Genomic DNA, 20,343 nt, shown 5'->3' on the forward strand with positions numbered 1-20,343 from the left:
TTTTCATGTTTTACGTGACATTTATATTTTTTTCTTGTGAACTGTGAGATCACATCTTCCCCCAATTTTGGGGGGGTTGTTCATCTTTTTACTACTGATTTGTAAGAACGCTTTGTACATTATGGGATCAAGTCTTTGACTATCAGACGTGTTACAAATATTTTTCTTGCTTTGTTATTTCTTATTTGACTTTGTTTTTTGTGTGGTTTTTGTCATATAAAAATTTAAAAGTTTAATGTCATGTCTTTATTTTCTTATGTTCTGTTTAGAAAAGCCATCTGCATTCCAAGATTACAAGTAAAATCCACTCTTGCTTCCTTCTAATACTTTTCAAATTTTTGTTTCTTTTTCTTTTCTTTCTTTTTCTTTTCAAAATGTTTATATCTTTGATCCAGCTAGAATAATTTTTGGTATAAGAAGTGAGGTAGGGCTTCCCTGGTGGCACAGTGGTTAAGAGTCTGCCTGCCAATGCAGGGGACACGGGTTCGAGCCTTGGTCCAGGAAGATCCCACATGCTGCGGAGCAACAAAGCCTGTGTGCCACAACTACTGAGCCTGAGCTCTAGAGACCTCGAGCCACAACTACTGAGCCTGCATGCCACAACTACTGAAGCCTGCACACCTAGAGTCCATGCTCCACAACAAGAGAAGCCACTGCAATGAGAAGCCCGCGCACCACAATGAAGAATAGCCCCTGCTTGCCGCAACTAGAGAAAGCCTGCGTGCAGCAACGAAGACCCAACGCAGTCAAAAATAAATAAATTTAAAAATAAATAAATTTTTTAAAAAAAGAAGTGAGGTAGGATTCCAGCTTTATTTTTTTCACAATGAGCTATTTAATTATCCCAATTGACTAATCCATCTTTCTCTCACTCATTTAAAATGCTACCTAAATTTGTGTATAAACATATTCATTTTAGGGCTCCCCTGGTGGCTGCAGTGGTTGGGAGTCCGCCTGCCGATGCAGGGGACACGGGTTCGTGCCCCGGTCTGGGAGGATCCCACATGCCGCGGAGCGGCTGGGCCCGTGAGCCATGGCCGCTGAGCCTGCGCGTCCGGAGCCTGTGCTCCGCAACGGGAGAGGCCACAACAGTGAGAGGCCCGCGTACCACAAAAAAAAAAAAAAAAAAAAAAAAAAAAATTCATTTTAAACTCTTTTGTTCCATATTATCTATTTTTTTATTGAGTTCCAAATGGTTTTCACTGTTATTATCTTCATTTGCATTTTAATATCCTATATGTTGGGATAGAATACCAAAAACTCCCCTATCTCTGTCCCTGTCACTATTGTTTGGTTTCTCTTTCTCTCTCTCTCTCTCTCTCTCTCTCTCTCTGTTATTTCTACATGAAAAACTCTAATACCATTTGTTCAAGTTCTTAAATACATGTATACACATACCCACATATACATATAAATCAGAATGGCATGAATTTATAGGTTATTTTAGGAAGTCCTGACATCTTTACTATGTTGGGCATTTCCATATCAGGAAATGGTATGCATTTTCATTTTTTCTTCCTTTTTTAAGTTTCTTTAGAGTTTTGGCATTTTCTTTCTATAGGTCTGGCATATGTTTGCATTTTTGTTAAGTTTATTCTTAGACGTATTATCTACTATGTTTCTATTAAAGTTGTGATTTTCTCCATTATGAAAGTATATCAAATTATTTCATTAAAGGAAAAGTAATTAATTATCTGTTTATTAATTTTGTAATCAGTCACTTTAATAGGGTCTCCTTTTGTTTCTGATAGTTCTTCAATTGATTTTCTGAGTTTTTTAGGCACACATTACATTAACTTCAAACAATACAAACACTGGCTTGTTCCTGCCAATATTCATTGTGTTTATCTCTTTCTCTTCTCAAATTACGTTAGCTATTATTTCCAGAAAAAAAATGTTAAATAATGGTGGTGATCATGAACATCTTTGACTTGTTCCTGACTCTAACAGAAATGCTTCTAGAATTATCTCTGATAAACATGAAATGTGCTTTAGGAATATATATATATGTGTGTGTGTGTGTGTGTGCACGTGTGTGTGTGTGTAAGTCAAGGATCTATCCTTGACATCTCTTCTTGTACTACCTTGACTACTTTTTTAAAACAACAAAGGCATGTCGAAATGTGCAGATGCCTTTTTAGCATCTATTGAGACATGAATATGGTTTATCTCCTTTGATCTATCAATATGTTGAATCATGCAAACAGATTTCCTAATGTTGAACTAGTCTTGTATTCCTTAGATAAACCTTCTTGGCAGCCTACTCTTCTATTCTTTTACTGCTGTGTTCTATGTGCCAACATTTTAGTTAGGATTTTTCATGGCTGTTCATAAGTTAGGCGAGTCAATAATTTTCTTTCTTGGTGCCACCTTTTTCATTAGGGGGTAGCAATGCCATGATACTTCATTAAAAGTAAATTGGAAGAAAGTGTTCTTTTATGCTCTAAAAAACTTAAATTGTACCAGAATAATCTGTTTCTTGAAGTTTTGAAAGAATTCATCTGTGAAACTCTAGATTGGAGGTGTGGGGGAGAAAGTTTTTCCACCAATTTTCCAATTTCTTTCAAAGTTACTGGCCTGTGCCAGCCCTTTATATTTACCTTGAAGTCATTCACATTATCCAGATTTCCACATTTCTTGCCTTAGAGTTTTATAAAGTACTCTTTTATGATTCTGCTGAATCTGTGGTTATTTCCCCCTTTTGCATGTCTGATTTTGTATATTTCTGCTTTGTCACTTTTTTGTCTTAGACTAACCAGTAAGTAGTTTGTCTACAGTTTTTTGTTTGTTTATTCAAAGAATTTACTCTTTATCAGTCCTATAATGTGTTACCTTGTCCATTTTCTTCTGCTCTCATTAGGTTTGTTTTGTTGTGGTGGTGGGTTTTATGTATTTATTTATTTTGCTTATGTCTTTGAACTGAATATTTCATTGTCATTCTTAGTGATGTGGATATCTGAGGCTGTGGGTTTTCTTATGGACATAGCTTTACCCAGATCTCTTCAATTTTGAATTGTAGGGCTTTCATTATCTAGACTTCTTATCATTTTAATCCTGATTTCTTTATGACCTAAGAGTTGTAAAAAAGGGAACTTTTAACTTACCAGGTAATGCAGGAGTATTTATTCTATCTTTTGTTGTTATTATGTTATTATGTCCAGTTTCACTGCTTTGCAATCAGAGAATATTTTAACGTTATCTCTTTTAGAATTCATTGAGGTGTTATTAATACTTAACAGATGGACAATGTCTACAAACATTCAGTAGGCATTTAAAAAATGTGTTATCAGGCTATAGAAGCTGATAGACCCATAGGATCAACTCTACTAATTATATTTTTCCAGTCCTCTACAAATCTCTACTTATTTTTTGGTCAACTTGACATTGATCTACTTGGGTTGAGAGACATGAAATAAAGTCTTCTGCTGCTAGTGTTTCTCTCAATTTACCCTTGAAATCCCTGGGGCTTGTTATATGACTTTTAATGCTATGCTATTTGGTGCATAAAGATTTATGACTGTTATATTCTCACCGTAGTTTGAATTCTTTCTATTATAAAGTGTCTCACCTTTCTTTTTTTAGTACTTTCTGACTTAAAAAAAAAAGCCTGTCTACAACTAGAATTGTGATCCCAGCTTTATTTTTGTTGGTATTTGCCTGTATGCCATCTTACCTTTTACTTTTAAACCTTTCTGGATCATTTTCTTCAGTAGTCATCTCATGTATACAGCATGTAGTTGGGTTTAAGTTTTTGAACTAATATGGGAAACTTTTCAATAGGAGAGTATATCACACTTACATTTATTGGCATAACAGATAGTCATAACCCAGTCATCTTATTATTTGTTATGTTTTCTGGAGGAAGTCTGTAAGCCCATGGAGCCCATAAAATTACATGCAGAATTTTGCATATATGTACATCCATAATGAGGGAGACCATAGCTTCATCAGATTCTCAGTGGAATCACTGGCCCCATGGTGGTTCAGAACCATTTTGTATGAAACACTCCCAATTCCTTCAACTGCTCCCATGACAGGACATACAGACATCTTGTCATTCTGGAGTCTTCCTCTTGACCTACCTACTTTGTCCCTGGATTGTGAGTTCACTGAGGGCAAGAAGAGTTTCTGACAAATGCTGGGCTTCTATATATTACAGCATATTGGAAACACTTTGTTTTAGAGAGAAAATTCAAGACTCATGAGCCATCTGACTTGTCTGCCTCAGATTCCACTGAGGTGAACTTGCTTTCACTTACCCACAGGTTCTGTAACTGAACACAATAAAGCTTTCTTCATCCGTCCTCTCTATGAAGGTCACACAGGTGTGCTTTTCCCAGTGTCTCATGGCCTGCTTAAAAATGGCTCTCTGGCTTCCTGAAATGACAGGTCCATACCTTCCTTAAATGCTGGCTGGCAACAAACCATGTTCTAATGATCAGAAAAAGCTCATTTGGGGCTTCCCTGGTGGCGCAGTGGTTGAGAGTCTACCTGCTGATGCAGGAGACACGGGTTTGTGCCCCGGTCTGGGAGGATCCCACATGCCGTGGAGCGGCTGGGCCCGTGAGCCATGGCCGCTGAGCCTGCGCGTCCGGAGCCTGTGCTCCGCAACGGGAGAGGCCACAACAGTGAGAGGCCCGCATTCCGCAAAAAAAAAAAAAAAAAAAGCTCATTTGGGTGCCCCAGAATAAAAATGAACTAGGACTAAGGATTTCCCTAGCTAAGAATACAATATAACTTTCCTGAATTACCAAAATCTAGAGAGTAGGAGTTTGTGAATTGGGAGAGAGGGTAAAAATAGATTTTTCAAAATGTCCCCAGCTTCCCAACTTTTCCTTTGCATTGAAAGTACTTTTCTAAATTTAAAAAAATGTTACTCAGGGGCTCCCCTGGTGGCGCAGTGGTTGAGAGTCCGCCTGCTGATGCAGGGGACACGGGTTCGTGCCCCGGTCCGGGAGGATCCCACATACCACGGAGCAGCTGGGCCCATAAGCCATGGCCGCGGAGCCTGTGCTCCGCAACAGGAGAGGCCACAACAGTGAGAGGCCCGCGTATGGCAAAAAAAAAAAAAAAAAAAAAAAAATGTTACTCAGGTTATTCAATTTGGCAATTTTAGGCTCTTGAAGTAAATCACCAGCACTGCATTCCACCCCTTCATTATATTTTATACCTATAGGAGGGTATTCCCATATGCTCTATAAATTCTATTTACATGTACATTCATGCTACTTTTGCATTGGGGTTCAGTGTTTGCTGGGGGATCCTTTTTTTTCAAATATAATAATCCTGTTGTATCATTATTTTTTTTAACATCTTTATTGGAGTATATTGCTTTACAATGGTGTGTTAGTTTCTGCTGTAGAACAAAGTGAATCAGCTATATGTATACATATATCCCCATATCTCCTCCCTCTTGTGTCTCCCTCCCACCCTCCCTATCCCACCCCTCTAGGTGGACACAAAGCACTGAACTGATCTCCCTGTGCTATGAGGCTGCTTCCCACTAGCTATCTATTTTACATTTGGTAGTGTATATATGTCCATGCCACTCTCTCACTTAGTCTTGCTGGGGGATCCTTGAGCCTAATTTTCTGCAAGTCCTTTGAAAACAGATAAATTTCATACTTCCTCTGAACCTTTCTTCATATTTCCCTGGTTAGAAATTGGAAAAGCAATAAGTAAATTGAGAGCAAGAATAAAGTAGTTGTAAACTCTAGGCTGATAGTTCCATCTAGTCAATAAGTATTCTTTTCAAAATCTATCAATCTGAAATAAATAATACTACTATATTTTGATTTTGCTAGAAGCAATGAGAAGGATCTAGAAAAATAGTTGTTTGGGAAGTACACAGGGTGGTTGGGGATTGGGTCTGAATTCTAGAAAGTCTTTGTTGCAAAAAACAAACCAATGAACCATTGGGAGGCTCCCATCATAGTGTAGAAGATGTGGCTGTGGTGTCATAATGTCCCCCCAAAACATACATATAGAAGAGTAACTTAGCCATCCAAGTGTCAAGTGACATCTTGACACTTTTAGTTAAAATTGTTTATAAAGCAATTACTCACCAAAATGGCAATCCTACTAATAACAAATATCTCCGTGTAAACAAAGTTCTCTATATAAAATTAGTTAATTTGGAAGAAGATTATATAAATCTTTGGCCAGAAAAGCACACCAGATCTGAAAGAACATGGTTAAGACACCAAGGAACCAAAGTTAGTAGCTGATGACAATTCCCACATTTTAATTCTTTAGGAACACATCTCTCTCTCTCTTATTAGGACTGAGGGCCCCTTGAGAGCAGGATGACATCTTAGTCATATTTTTATCACCAGCACCTAATTAAGGATCTGGCACTGGTGGCCCTGGATTAATGCCATGGGAGTGCAACAGAACCAAGGGCATGGATACTGTCAGGAAGGAGGGCAGGGACTCCACCAGAGTCATAGGGTCACCCCCTGCATGAAGCCTCAGGGACCAGGTGAGACTTCTGAGGACATAGCACCAACAGAGACTGAAGTTTCCTCAGGCCGATTGCACTAGACCCTGTGGGCAAGAGGGAGCTTCAGCAGGGGGACTGCTATGGCTCTGGGGTCTGTTCCATCCCACCTAAGTCCTTCCTGGGAGGACTTTGCCCACCTAGGAAGACAAAGCATCCAGCCCCAAACCAGACCTCATTTGGAGCTACTGACCGGTGAAGTTCCCTCCAATGACATAGGGGATGACCCCTCCTGGCCATATCCTCTCTGTCCTTGAGGTTGTAGCTCTTCGGACCCGGGGAGAGAAGGTCTCAGCTCCAGCATGCAAGGTCCCAGGGCTCTGTGGAAGCATAGCATTCTCCTTGCCATCTGCAAGAGAGTCATGATGCCGTTTACTTTGTGTGGACATATATTTACAGTTCTCTGGGGTATTTGTCAAAGAGTGGAATTGTTGGGGCCTATAGTAATTCTATGTTTAACCTTTTAGAGGACTATCAGACTGTTTTCCAAAGGAGCTGCATCATTTTACATTCCCACCAGCAAAGCATCAGGGTTCCAGTGTCTCCACATCCTCGTCAACACTTGTTATCATCAATCTTTTTGGTTATAGCCATCCTAATGGGTGTGAAGTGGGTGGCATCTCATTGTGGTTGTGATTTACATTTCCCTAATGACTAATGATGTTAAATGTCTCTTCGTGTGCTTATTAGTCATTCATATATCTTCTTTGGAGAAATGTCTATTCAAATCTTTTGTCCATTTCTTAATTGTGTTGTCTTTTTATTGTTGTGTTATAATTATTCTTTATATATTCTGGATACCAGACCCTTATCAGATATATGATCTGCAAATATTTTCTTCTATTCTATAGATTGTCTTTTCATTTTTATGATACTGTCCTTTGAAGCACAGAAGTTTTAAATTACGATGAAGTCCAATCTATGCATTTTTTCTTTTGTTGCTTTTTGTATCATATATAATAAATTACAGGCATACCTTGTTTAATTTTTCACTTTATTGTGTGTTTTTTACAAATTGAAGGTTTGTGGCAACCCTGAATTGTCAGGTGATGGTTAACATTTTTTAGCAGTATTTTTAAATTAAGGTATGTACATTGTTTTTTCAGACATAATGCTTTTGCACACTTAATAAACTACAGTATATTGTAAACATAACTTTTATATGCAGTGGGAAACCAAAAAATTTGTGCAACTCACTTTATTGCCATATTCATTTTATTGCAGTAGTCTGAAACCGAACCTACAATATTTCTGAGGTGTACCTATACAGCTTAATCCAAACTCATAATGATTTATATCTATGTTTAGTTCTATAGTTTTAGCTCTTGTATTTAGCTCTTCAATCATTTTGAGTTAATTTTTGTATACAGTGTGAGGTTGGGGTCTAATTTCATTCTTTTGTATGCAATATCCAGTTCTACTAGCACCATTTGATGAAAAGACTAGTTTTCCCCCCATGGAATTGTCTTGGCACCTTTGTAACAAATCAATCAGCCATCCTTTTCTAGCTTCTTGAGTTGAATGATTGGCACATTAATTTTCAATCTTTCTTACATTCTAATATTACCATTCTAACACTAAAATTTCTCTGAGTTCCTCTTTTCCTGCATCCCATCTTTTGACATGTACATTTCAATGTTAGACTTTGATATATTCTGTAAGTTCCATTTGGACTTTCTTCTTTGATCCTTGGATTATTTAGAGGTGTGATTTTTAATTTCTAAACATTTGTCTCTCTGTGTGTTATTGATGTCTAACATTGCTTTGTGTTCCAAGGACCTAATCTCCAAGGCACAGGTCAGCAAACTTTTTCTGTAAAAAGCCAGATAGTAAATATTTTAAGTTTTGTGGTTAATATATTCTCTGTTGCAACTACCCAACTCTGCTATTATAGTGTGAAAGCAGCCATAGACACTGTGTAAATGAATGGGTATGGCTGTGTTCCAATAACATTTTATTTGCAAAAACAGATGGCAGGCTGGATTTGGGCTTCTGGCCATGGATGGTGGCCCATGCTCCAAGGTATCAATTCTTTGGTGTTTTGAGCCTTGCTTTGTAGCCCACTACGTGATAGTTTTTATAAATATTCCTTATAACCTTGAAATAATGTGCATCAGTTTCCAAAATTAATGGTTGAAGGGTGCTACATATGTTGTTCAAATATTCTATTTACAAATGTTTTTGGCTCCTAGTGTATCTGCTACCGAGAGAAGTGTTTTAAACAACCTTGAGAACTAAGTTTGTGAACTGTCATCTTCTCCTTTATTTTTAATTTTTCCTTCACATTGTTCAAGGCTATGTTAGTTAAATAAGACAAGTTAAGGGTTGTTAAATGTTCCAGCTAAATTGCTTCTTTCATCATTAAATACCCTCTTTATCTGTAATAATGTTCATCCATAATAAAGATTATTTTGACTGATGTTAATATTGCTATGCCAGTTTTATTTTGATTAGGGTTTGCCTCATATAACTTTTCTGCATCTACATATTTTCAATCTTTTTGTGTAATTATGTTTTTTGTTTTAAATGAGTCATTCAATAGGTGTTATTCTGTGAGCAATACATTTCCCACAACAAACAATAAAACAAGTTTTGCAATGGTCATAATGTTGAGGTTCAATATTACTTTTTTACTGTGTATGAAATAGTTTTTGTAAATTGAAAAATTTTTGAAATAATTGTAGATCCACATGAAGTTGCAAGAAATAATACTGAGAGATTTTGTATACCCTTTACTCTGTTTTCCCCAATAGAAATATTTTATGAAGCTATAGTACAGTATCACAACTGGGATATGGACATCTACTGATCTTATTAAGATTTCCCCACCATTATGTATACTTGTGTGTGTGCATCTAGTTCTACACAATTTTATCACGTGTATAGGTTTGTGTATCTACCACCACATTCAAGATACTGAATAGTTCCATCACCATAAGGATCCCTCATATTGTCATTTTAAAATCACATCCACCTCCCTTCCCCTCCCTCCCAACCCATCCCTAAACTCTCAACCACTAATCTGTTCTCCATTGCAAAAATGTTTTCATTTGAAGAATATTATTTAAAAGGAATCCTACAATATATAACCTTTGGGAATTGGCTTTTCTCACTCAGTGCAATTCCCTGGAGATTCATCCAAGTTGCTGCATGTATCAATAGTTTCTTTTTATTGTTGAGTAGTACACAGTTTGTTTAACCACTCACCTGTTGAAGGACATCTGGGTTGTTTTCAGCTCTTACAAACAAACCTGTTATGAATATTCATGAACAGGTGTCTTTGTGAAGATTTTTATTTCCCTGAGATAAATACCCAAGAGTGGAACTGCTGGGTCATATAGTAATAGGGTTTATTTCTGGGTTCTCTATTATGTTCCATTGATCAATGTGTTTATCCCTCTGGTAATATAACACTGTCTTATTACTGTAATTATATACAGTCAGTCCTCCATATCCCTGGGTTTAGCATTGGAGATTCAAACAACTGTGGCTCAAAAGTACTTTTGAGCCAGAGAGGTCCAAAAAGCAAAACTTGAATTTGCCGTGCACCAGCAAATATGTAGCATTTACAATGCATTAGGTATTAAAAGTAATCTGGAGATGATTTGAAGTATATGGGAGGATGTGCATAGTTTATATGTAAATACTATGCCATTTTATATAAGGTGCTGAAGCATCCACAGATTTTGGTATCCGTGAAGGGTCCTGGAACCAATCCCCCAGGGATAATGAGGAAGAGTGATTACTCTCATTTTAGATTTCTTTTCCATTGTTTTAGCTATGTTTCCACATGCATTTTGTGTCTTTCCATGCAAATTTTAAAGTAAGCTTATCTATGTCTACAAAAAAAGTGCTGAGATTTTAATGGGAATTACATTAAAACTACAGATCAATTTGGAGAGAACTGGCATCTTTACTATATTGAGTCTTCCTTCCAATCCATGGACATGGTATTTCTCTCCATTTATGTAGATCTTTATTTCTTTCACCTGCATTGTGTAATTTTCAATACACAAATATTATACATGTTTTTTAAAGTGTATAAGTATTTCATTTTTGTTGAGTGATTATAAATGGTATTGTGTTTTTAATCTTGGTTTCTGTAGTTTATTATTAGAAATATAAGCATTTTTTTGTGTTTTGGTCTTGTATTCTGCCATCTTCTTAAACTCACTTATTAGTTCTACGAGTTGTTTGTTTGTGGTAGATTCCTTGAGATCTTCTACATAGACAAACATGTCATTTGAAAATCAGAACAGTTTTATTTATTCCTTTCCAATTTGTATGCCTTTAATTTTTTTCTTGCCTTATTACAGTGTCTACGACTTCTAGAACTATTTTGGTTTTCTGTTTGTTTATTTTTTAACATCTTTATTGGAGTACAATTGCTCTAAAATGGTGTGTTAGTTTCTGCTTTATAACAAAGTGAACCAGCCATACATATACATATATCCCCATATCTCCTCCCTCTTGTGTTTCCCTCCACCCTCCCTATCCCATCCCTCTAGGTAGTCACAAAGCACTGAGCTGATCTCCCTGTGCTATGTGGCAGCTTCCCATTAGCTATCGATTTTACATTTGGTAGTGTATATATGTCCATGCCACTCTCTCACTTCGTCCCAGCTTACCCTTCCCCTTCCCTGTGACCTCAACTCCACTCTCTATATCTGCATCTTTATTCCTGTCCTGTCCCTAGGTTCTTCAGAACCTTTTTTTTTTTTTTAGATTCCACATATATGTGTTAGCACATGGTATTTGTTTCTCTTTCTGACTTATTTCACTCTGTATGACAGACTCTAGGTCCATCCACCTCACTACAAATAAGTCAATTTCGTTTTTTTTTATGGCGGAGTAATATTCCATTGTATATATGTGCCACATCTTCTTTATCCATCCACCAGTCGATAGTCAACTTAGGTTGCTTCCATGTCCTGGCTATGATTAATAGTACTGCAATGAACATTGTGGTACATGTCTTTTTGAATTATGGTTTTCTCAGGGTATGTGCCCAGTAGTGGAATTGCTGGGTCATATGGTAGTTCTATTTTTAGCTTTTTAAGGAACCTCCATACTGTTCTCCATAGTGGCTGTATCAATTTACATTCCCACCGACAGTGCAAGAGCATTCCCTTTTCTCCACACCCTCTACAGCATTTATTGTTTCTAGATTTTTTCATGATGGCCATTCTGACTGCTGTGAGGTGATACCTCATTGTAGTTTTGATTTGCATTTCTCTAATGACTAGTGATGTTGAGCATCCTTTCATGTGTTTGTTGGCAATCTGTATATCTTCTTTAGAAGAAATGTCTATTTAGGTCTTCTACCCATTTTTGGATTGTGTTGTTGTTTTTTTGATATTGAGCTGCATGAGCTGCTTTTAAATTTTGGAGATTAATCCTTTGTCAGTTGCTTCATTTGCAAATATTTTCTCCCATTCTGAGGGTTGTCTTTTCGTCTTGCTCATGGTTTCCTTTGCTGTGCAAAAGCTTTGACGTTTCATTAGGTCCCATTTGTTTATTTTTGTTTTTATTTCCATTTCTCTAGGAGGTGGGTCAAAAAGGATCTTGCTGTGATTTATGTCAAAGAGTGTTCTCCCTATGTTTTCCCTTAAGAGTTTTATAGTGTCTGGCCTTACGTTTAGGCCTTACATTTAGGTCTTTAATCAATTTTGAGTTTATTTTTGTGCTTGGTGTTAGGGAGTGTTCCAATTTCATTCTTTTAGATGTAGCTGTCCAGTTTTCCCAGCACCATTTATTGAAGAGTCTGTCTTTTCTCCATTGTATATTCTTGCCTCCTTTATCAAAAATAAGGTGACCATATGTGCGTGGGTTTATCTCTGGGCTTTCTATCCTGTTCCATTGATCTATATTGTTGTTTTTGTGCCAGTACCATACTGTCTTGATTACTGTAGCTTTGTAGTATAGTCTGAAGTCAGGGAGCCTGATTCCTCCAGCTCCATTCTTCTTTCTCAAGATTGCTTTGGCTATTCGGAGTCTTTGTTTTTCCATACAAATTGTGAAATTTTTTGTTCTAGTTCTGTGAAAAATGCCAGTGGTAGTTTGATACGGATTGCATTGAATCTATACATTGCTTTCGGTAATATAGTCATTTTCACAATGTTGATTCTTCCAATCCAAGAACATGATATATCTCTCCATCTATTTGTAACATCTTTAATTTCTTTCATCAGTGTCTTATAATTTTCTGCATACAGGTCTTTTGTCTCCTTAGGTAGGTTTATTCCTAGATATTTTGTTGCAATGGTAAATCAAGTGTTCTATTAATTTCACTTTCAGATTTTTCATCATTAGTGTACAGGAATGCAAGAGAGTTCTGTGCATTACTTTTGTATCCTGCTACTTTACCAAATTCATTGATTAGCTCTAGTAGTTTTCTGGTAGCATCTTTAGGGTTCTCTATGTATAGTAGCATGTCACCTGCAAACAGTGACAACTTTACTTCTTCTTTTCTGATTTGGATTTCTTTTTCTTCTCTGATTGCTGTGGCTAAAACTTCCAAAACTATATTGAAAAATAGTGGTGAGAATGGGCAACCTTGTCTTGTTACTGATCTTAGTGGAAATGGTTTCAGTTTTTCACCATTGAGGACGATGTTGACTGTGGGTTTGTCAAACATGGCCTTTATTATGTTGAGGTAAGTTCCCTCTATGCCTACTTTCTGGAGAGTTTTTATCATAAATGGTATTGAACTTTGTCAAAAGCTTTCTCTGCATCTGTTGAGATGATCATATGGTTTTTCTCCTTCAATTTGTTAATATGGTGTATCACATTGATTTATTTGCATATAGTGAAGAATTCTTGCATTCCTGGGATAAACCCCACTTGATCATGCTGTATGATCCTTTTAATGTGCTGTCTGATTCTCTTTGTTAGTATTTTGTTGAGGATTTTTGCATCTATGTTCATCAGTGATACTGGCCTGTAGTTTTCTTTCTTTGTGACATCTTTGTCTGGTTTTGGTATCAGGGTGAGGGTGGCCTGGTAAAATGAGTTTGGGAGTGTTCCTCCTCTGCTATATTTTGGAAGAGTTTGGGAAGGATAGGTGTTAGCTCTTCTCTAAATGTTTGATAGAATTCGCCTGTGAAGCCATCTGGTCCTGGGCTTTTGTTTGTTAGAAGATGTTTAATCACAGTTTCAATTTCAGTGCTTGTGACTGGTCTAATCATATTTCCTATTTCTTCCTGGTTCAGTCTCGGAAGGTTGTGCATTTCTAAGAATTTGTCCATTTCTTCCAGGTTGTCCACTTTATTTGCATGGAGTTGCTTGTAGTAATCTCTCATCATCCTTTGTATTTCTGCAGTGTCAGTTGTTACTTCTCCTTTTTCATTTCTAATTCTATTGATTTGAGTCTTCTCCCTTTTTTTCCTGATGAGTCTGGCTAGTGGTTTATCAATTTTGTTTATCTTCTCAAAGAACCAGCTTTTAGTTTTATTGATCTTTGCTATTGTTTCCTTCATTTCTTTTTCATTTATTTCTGATCTGATCTTTATGATTTCTTTTCTTCTGCTACCTTTGGGGGTTTTTTGGTTCTTTTTTCTCTAATTCCTTTAGGTGTAAGGTTAGGTTGTTTATTTGAGATGTTTCTTGTTTCTTAAGGTAGGATTGTATTGTTATAAACTTCCCTCTTAGAACTGATTTTTCTACATCCCATAGGTTTTGGGTCATCGTGTTTTCATTGTCATTTGTTTCTAGGTATTTTTTGATTGCCTCTTTGATTTCTTCAGTGATCTCTTGGTTATTAAGTAGTGTATTGTTTAGCCTCCATGTGTTTGTATTTTTTACACATTTCTTCCTGTAATTGATATCTAGTCTCATAGCATTGTGGTCAGAAAAGATACTTGATACGATTTCAATTTTCTTAAATTTACCAAGGCTTGATTTGTGACCCAAGATACAATCTATCCTGGAGAATGTTCCATGAACACTTGAGAAGAAAGTGTATTCTGTTGTTTTTGGATGGAATGTCCTATAAATATCAGTTAAGTCTATCTTGTATAATGTAGTATTTAAAGCTTGTGCTTCCTTATTTATTTTCATTTTGGATGATCTGTCCATTGGTGAATGTAGGGTGTTAAAGTCCCCTACCATGATTGTGTTACTGTTGATTTCCCCTTTTATGGCTGTTAGTATTTGCCTTATGTATTGAGGTGCTCCTATGTTGGGTGCATAAATATTTACAATTGTTCTATCTTCTTCTTGGATTGATTCCTTGATCATTATGTAGTGTCCTTCTTTTTTTTTTTTTAATTTTTATTTATTTATTCATTTATTTATGGCTGTGTTGGCTCTTCGTTTCTGTGCGAGGGCTTTCTCTAGTTGTGGCAAGCGGGGGCCACTCCTCATCGCGGTGCGCGGGCCTCTCACTATCGCGGCCTCTCGTTGCGGAGCACAGGCTCCAGACGCGCAGGCTCAGTATTTGTGGCTCACGGGGCTAGTTGCTCCGCGGCATGTGGGATCTTCCCAGACCAGGGCTCGAACCCGTGTCCCCTGCATTAGCAGGCAGATTCTCAACCACTGCGCCACCAGGGAAGCCCCTGTAGTGTCCTTCTTTATCTCTTGTAATAGTCTTTGTTTTAAAGTCTATTTTGTCTGATATGAGAATTGCTACTTCAGCTTCCTTTTGATTTCCATTTGCATGGGATATCTTTTTCCATCCCCTCACTTTCAGTCAGTATGTGTCCCTAGGTCTGAAGTGGGTCTCTTGTAGACAGCATATATACGGGTCTTGTTTTTGTATCCATTCAGCCAGTCTATGTCTTTTGGTTGGAGCATTTAATCCATTTACATTTAAGGTAATTATCGATACGTATGTTCCTATTGCCATTTTCTTAATTGTTTTGGGTTTGTTATTGTAGGTCTTTTCTTTCTCTTGTGTTTTCTGCCTAGAGAAGTTCCTTTAGCATTTGTTGTAAAGCTGGTTTGGTGGTGCTGAATTCTCTTAGCTTTTGCTTGTCTGTAAAGGTTTTAAATTCTCCGTCGGATCTGAATAAGATCCTTGCTGGGTAGAGTAATCTTGGTTGTAGGTTTTTCTCTTTCATCACTTTAAACATGTCCTGCCCCTCCCTTCTGGCTTGCAGAGTTTCCACTGAAAGATCAGCTGTTAACCTTATGGGAATTCCCCGTATGTTACTTGTTGCTTTTCCCTTGATGCTTTTAGTATTTTTTTTTGTATTTAATTTTTGATAGTTTGATTGATATGTGTCTTGGAGTGTTTCTCCTAGGATTTATCCTGTATGGAACTCTCTGTGCTTCCTGGACATGATTAACTATTTCCTTTCCCATATTAGGGAAGTTTTCAACTATAATCTCTTCAAATATTTTCACAATCCCTTTCTTTTTCTCCTCTTCTTCTGGGACCCCTATAATTCGAATGTTGGTATGTTTAACGTTGTCCCAGATGTCTCTGAGACTGTCCTCAATCTTTTCATTCTTTTTTCTTTATTCTGCTCTGCGGTAGTTATTTCCACTATATTATCTTCCAGGTCACTTATCCGTTCTTCTGTCTCAGTTATTCTGCTATTTATTCCTTCTAGAGAATTTTTAATTTCATTTATTGTGTTGTTCATTATTGTTTGTTTGCTCTTTAGTTCTTCTAGGTCCTTGTTAAACGTTTCTTGTATTTTCTCCATTCTATTTCCATGATTTTGGATCATCTTTACTATCATTATTCTGAATTCTTTTTCAGGTAGACTGACTATTTTCCTCTGCATTTGTTAGGTCTGGTGGGTTTTTACCTTGCTCCTTCATCTGCTGTGTGTTTCTCTGTCTTCTCATTTTGCTTAACTTACTGTGTTTGAGGTCTCCTTTTCGCAGGCTGCCGGTTCGTAGTTCCCGTTGTTTTTAGTGTCTGCCTCCAGTGGCTAAGGTTGGTTCAGTGGGTTGTGTAGGCTTTCTAGTGGAGGGGACTAGTACCTGTGTTCTGGTGGATGAGGCTGGATCTTCTGTCTCTGGTGGGCAGGTCCACGTCTGGTGGTGTGTTTTTGGATGTCTGTGACCTTATTATGATTTTAGGCAGCCTCTCTGCTAATGGGTGGGGTCATGTTCCTGTCTTGTTAGTTGTTTGGCATAGGGTGTCCAGCAATGTAGCTTGCCGGTCGTTGAGTGGAGCTGGGTCTTGGCATTGAGATGGAGATCTCTGGGAGATTTTCACCATTTGATATTACATGGAACTGGGAGGTTTCTGGTGGACCAATGTCCTGAACTTGGCTCTCCCACCTAAAATGCACAGCCCTGATCCTGGCTCGAGCACCAAGAGCCTGTCATCCATATGGCTCAGAATAAAAGGGAGAAAGAAAGAAAGAAAAAGATAAAATAAAGTTATTAAAATAAAAAATAATTATTGAAAAAATTTAAAAAGTAATTTAAAAAAAAAAAGAAAGATGGGCTTCCCTGGTGGCGCAGTGGTTGGGAGTCCGCCTGCCGATGCAGGGGACACGGGTTCGTGCCCCGATCCCGGAAGATCCCACATGCCGCGGAGCGGCTGGGCCCGCGAGCCATGGCCGCGGAGCCTGTGTGTCCGGAGCCTGTGCTCCGCAATGGGAGAGGCCACAGCAGTGAGAGGCCCGCGTACAGCAAAAAAAAAAAAAAAAAAAAAAATAAAAAAAGAAAGAAAGAAGAGAGCAAGGAAACCAAAAAGCAAATCAACCAATGATAACAAGAGTAAAAAATATACTAAAAAAAGAACAAAGAAACAAAACAGACAGACAGAACCCTCGGACAAATGGTAATAGCAAAGCTATACAGACAAAATCACACACAGAAGCATACAGATACACAGTCACAAAAAGAGAAAAAGGGGAAATATATATATATCGTTGCTCCCAAAGTCCACCTCCTCAGTTTGGGATGATTCGTTGTCTATTCTGGTATTCCACAGATGCAGGGTACATCAAGTTGCTTGTGGAGGTTTAATCCACTGCTCCTGAGGCTGCTGGATGAGATTTCCCTTTCTCTTCTTTGTTCGCACAGCTCCTGGGGTTCAGCTTCGGATTTGGCCCTGCCTCTGCGTGTAGGTAGCCTGAGGGCATCTGTTCTTTGCTCAGAAAGGACGGGGTTAAAGGAGCAGCTGATTCGGGGGCTCTGGCTCACTCAGGCCGTGGGGAGGGAGGGGTACAGAGCTCGGGGCGAGCCTGCAGCGGCAGAGGCCAGCGTGACGTTGCACCAACCTGAGGCGCGCCATGCGTTCTCCCGGGGAAGTTGTCCCTGGATCACGGGACCCTGGCAGTGGCGGGCTGCACAGGCTCCCAGGAGGGGAGGTGTGGATAGTGACCTGTGCTCGCTCAAAGGCTTCTTGGTGGCTCCAGCAGCAGCCTTAGAGTCTCATGCCCGTCTCTGGGGTCTGCTCTGATAGCCGTGGCTCATGCTGTCTCTGGAGCTCCTTTAAGCTGCACTCTTAATCCCCTCTCCTAGTGCACCAGGAAACAAAGAGGCAAGAAGTAGTCTCTTGCCTCTTTGGCAGGTCCAGACTTTTTCCTGGACTCCCTCTTGGCTAGCTGTGGTGCACTAGCCCCATTCAGACTGTGTTCGCGCAGCCGACCCCAGTCCTCTCCCTGGGATCAGAAATACATCTACATGTGGAACAACTCCTACAGAACACCTACTGAATGCTGGCAGAAGACCTCAGACCTCCCAAAAGGCGATAAACTCCCCACGTACCTGGGTAGGGCAAAAGAGAAAAGAAAAAACAGAGACAAAAGAACAGGGATGGGACCTCCGAAGCCCGAGCCTCAGCTCCCAGCCCCTGCCCGCCCCGGCAGGTGAGCAGACAAGCCTCTCGGGCTGGTGAGTGCTGGTCCGCACCAATCCTCTGTGTGGGAATCTCTCCGCTTTGCCCTCCACACCCCTGTTGCTGCACTCTCCTCCGTGGCTCCGGAGCTTCCCCTCTCCACCACCCGCAGTCTCCACCCGCAAAGGGGCTTCCTTGTGTGTGGAAACATTTCCTCCTTCACAGCTCCCTCCCACTGGTGCAGGTCCCATCCCTATTCTTGCAGCTCTTGGGATAAACCCAACCCACAGATGTGTTTTGTTTGGCCTGGATGCTTTTGGCCTACACTTTGGGTTTTTGTTTTGTTTTGTTTAAAAACAAAGTTGGCTTCTCATTTGAGAAGCCAACTTTTAAAAATCAAGGAATTTCACATAAAAATCCAGATTTTCTAGTTTTTCTTTAAAAATGGAAAGATCTGGCAACAGTGGGCCCATCTTCCATCATTTACAACCCATAGCAGTTAAGTAGCACCTGTTCTCTACAGTCAGGGCACATGTTTTCCTGGTTGCTAGAATCTATCTCCCACTTCACAGGGTCCCATCCAGGCATTTCACCCATTGACATTACCTGCTTGGCCTCTACAGATATTCTAACTTGCTCTCCCAGCCCAGGACTACAAATTGCATCCAGATTTCAAATGTGAATTGCCCCAGTAGACTGGAAGCCCCATGGGGGCAGGGACTGTGGTTGGCTCATTCACCACTCTATTCACACCCAGCACAGCGTCTGGCTGGTGGTAAGCATTCGGTGCTCTTGGATTTTGAATTAATTTGTTAAAGAATGGATGAGTTATTCTAAAAATAAACAACCCAACAGTCTAAACAATTCTGCGGCAGAAACCTCTCCAAAATGTTGGCAGCACTGAAGTCCTTAATGTTTAAATCCTTAGAATCCTGTCTTAAGTAATCACAGGCAGTGATGTAGCAAGTGGAAGTTTGTTATTTCCCATACGGTTTTCAACAAGTCTCTTAATTTTCCTCCGCCGCCAACTCTCCTTTGGAGAATGGGAAAAAATATCAGTACTTCTCTATCTGAGGGACTAACACTAAGAAATCCAATGTTTCTCAGAGAAGCTGTGCTATATATACATGTGACCCAGTAATGTAAGGGCCTGGTGCAGCCGAGTCAGCATGGGAAAATCTTAAGTGCACCTGGAAAGAGACTGGGGTGTAATTTCCAGAGATGGGTTATTGAATGACAGCTTCCCCCTCGGTCCAGTGAGAAATTTAATTTGCTGAGGACTCAACACAGGAAGCATTTGCCGATTAAAAACATGTCTAAACAGATGTTCTGCTTAGCCTGGAAGAAGGATCTTAATGCAACTGTCATTATTGGATTTTCTTGGATTACTACTATCTGGAATTGGAGTCCAAATAGAAGGATGTAATTATTTATTATGGTCCAAGAGGGCTGCATCTGAAGAGGAGCAAATGCAGAGGAGGACTCCCTTCAGGGGTGTCTGAAGGGATTTAACATGCTGGGGGTGGGGTGGGCTGGGGGATAAAGTCCATTTAAATTCTCTGGCTCTGGGAGTGTACCCTCTCCTCTCTGAAAATCTGCCATAGCTATTCAATGTTCCGTTTCCAGCTGAAGGCACAGCCGTATTATAAATGGAACCAGGCCTGACCCAGCCTTCTCAAGCAAGGAACTGCGGATTTTCGATTAGTCAACCAGTCCTTCCTACACTGGAAGTAAACACCCTGACAGTCCAACCATCTGCATAACCCTCACCCCATGGGTGATGGGCAAATTCGCACCTTGCCTGTGGCGATCTTGAAAGGCTCAGTAAAGGGGGAGACTGTGGATTAATCTGTACGATGGTTCCCAAACTTCGCTGCACATTGGATTCAATCAGGGAGCTTTTAAAAAATTCTGGTGTCTGCCCCCATGCCCTGAGACTGGGACTCAGTTGGCCTAGAGGACTGTCAAGGCATCTGTGCTTTTTCAGGCTCCCCAGGTGATTCGGATGTATAAGGAAGTTTGAGAACCACTGATGTAGCCCAAAGATTAAGAGCAAGAGATTCAGCGTCGGGGGGACTTAGGCTCAAGGTAAATGCTG

General features: G+C 39.3%; 1 protein-coding gene across 2 annotated transcripts in view; it reads right to left on the bottom strand.

Annotated features, from left to right (window-relative positions):
* Positions 1 to 20,343, bottom strand: part of TLL2 (tolloid like 2) — a gene marked incomplete at its 3' end in the record, with an annotated part of 136,566 nt that overhangs the window by 49,234 nt on the left and 66,989 nt on the right. Inside the window, exons 4-5 of one of the 2 annotated variants that reach the window (XM_082604196.1) lie at positions 6,693 to 6,848; positions 4,260 to 4,377 (exon numbers count right to left, since the gene is read on the bottom strand). In XM_082604196.1, the coding sequence (XP_082460322.1) occupies positions 4,260 to 4,377; positions 6,693 to 6,848 (274 nt within the window). Of the gene's footprint in view, positions 1 to 4,259; positions 4,378 to 6,688; positions 6,849 to 20,343 lie in introns of both variants that reach the window. The other variant, XM_082604197.1, reaches the window with a different exon arrangement.

This window comes from Mesoplodon mirus, assembly GCF_964341445.2.
Source record: "Mesoplodon mirus genome assembly, chromosome: 2".
Taxonomy (NCBI): Eukaryota; Metazoa; Chordata; class Mammalia; order Artiodactyla; family Ziphiidae; genus Mesoplodon; species Mesoplodon mirus.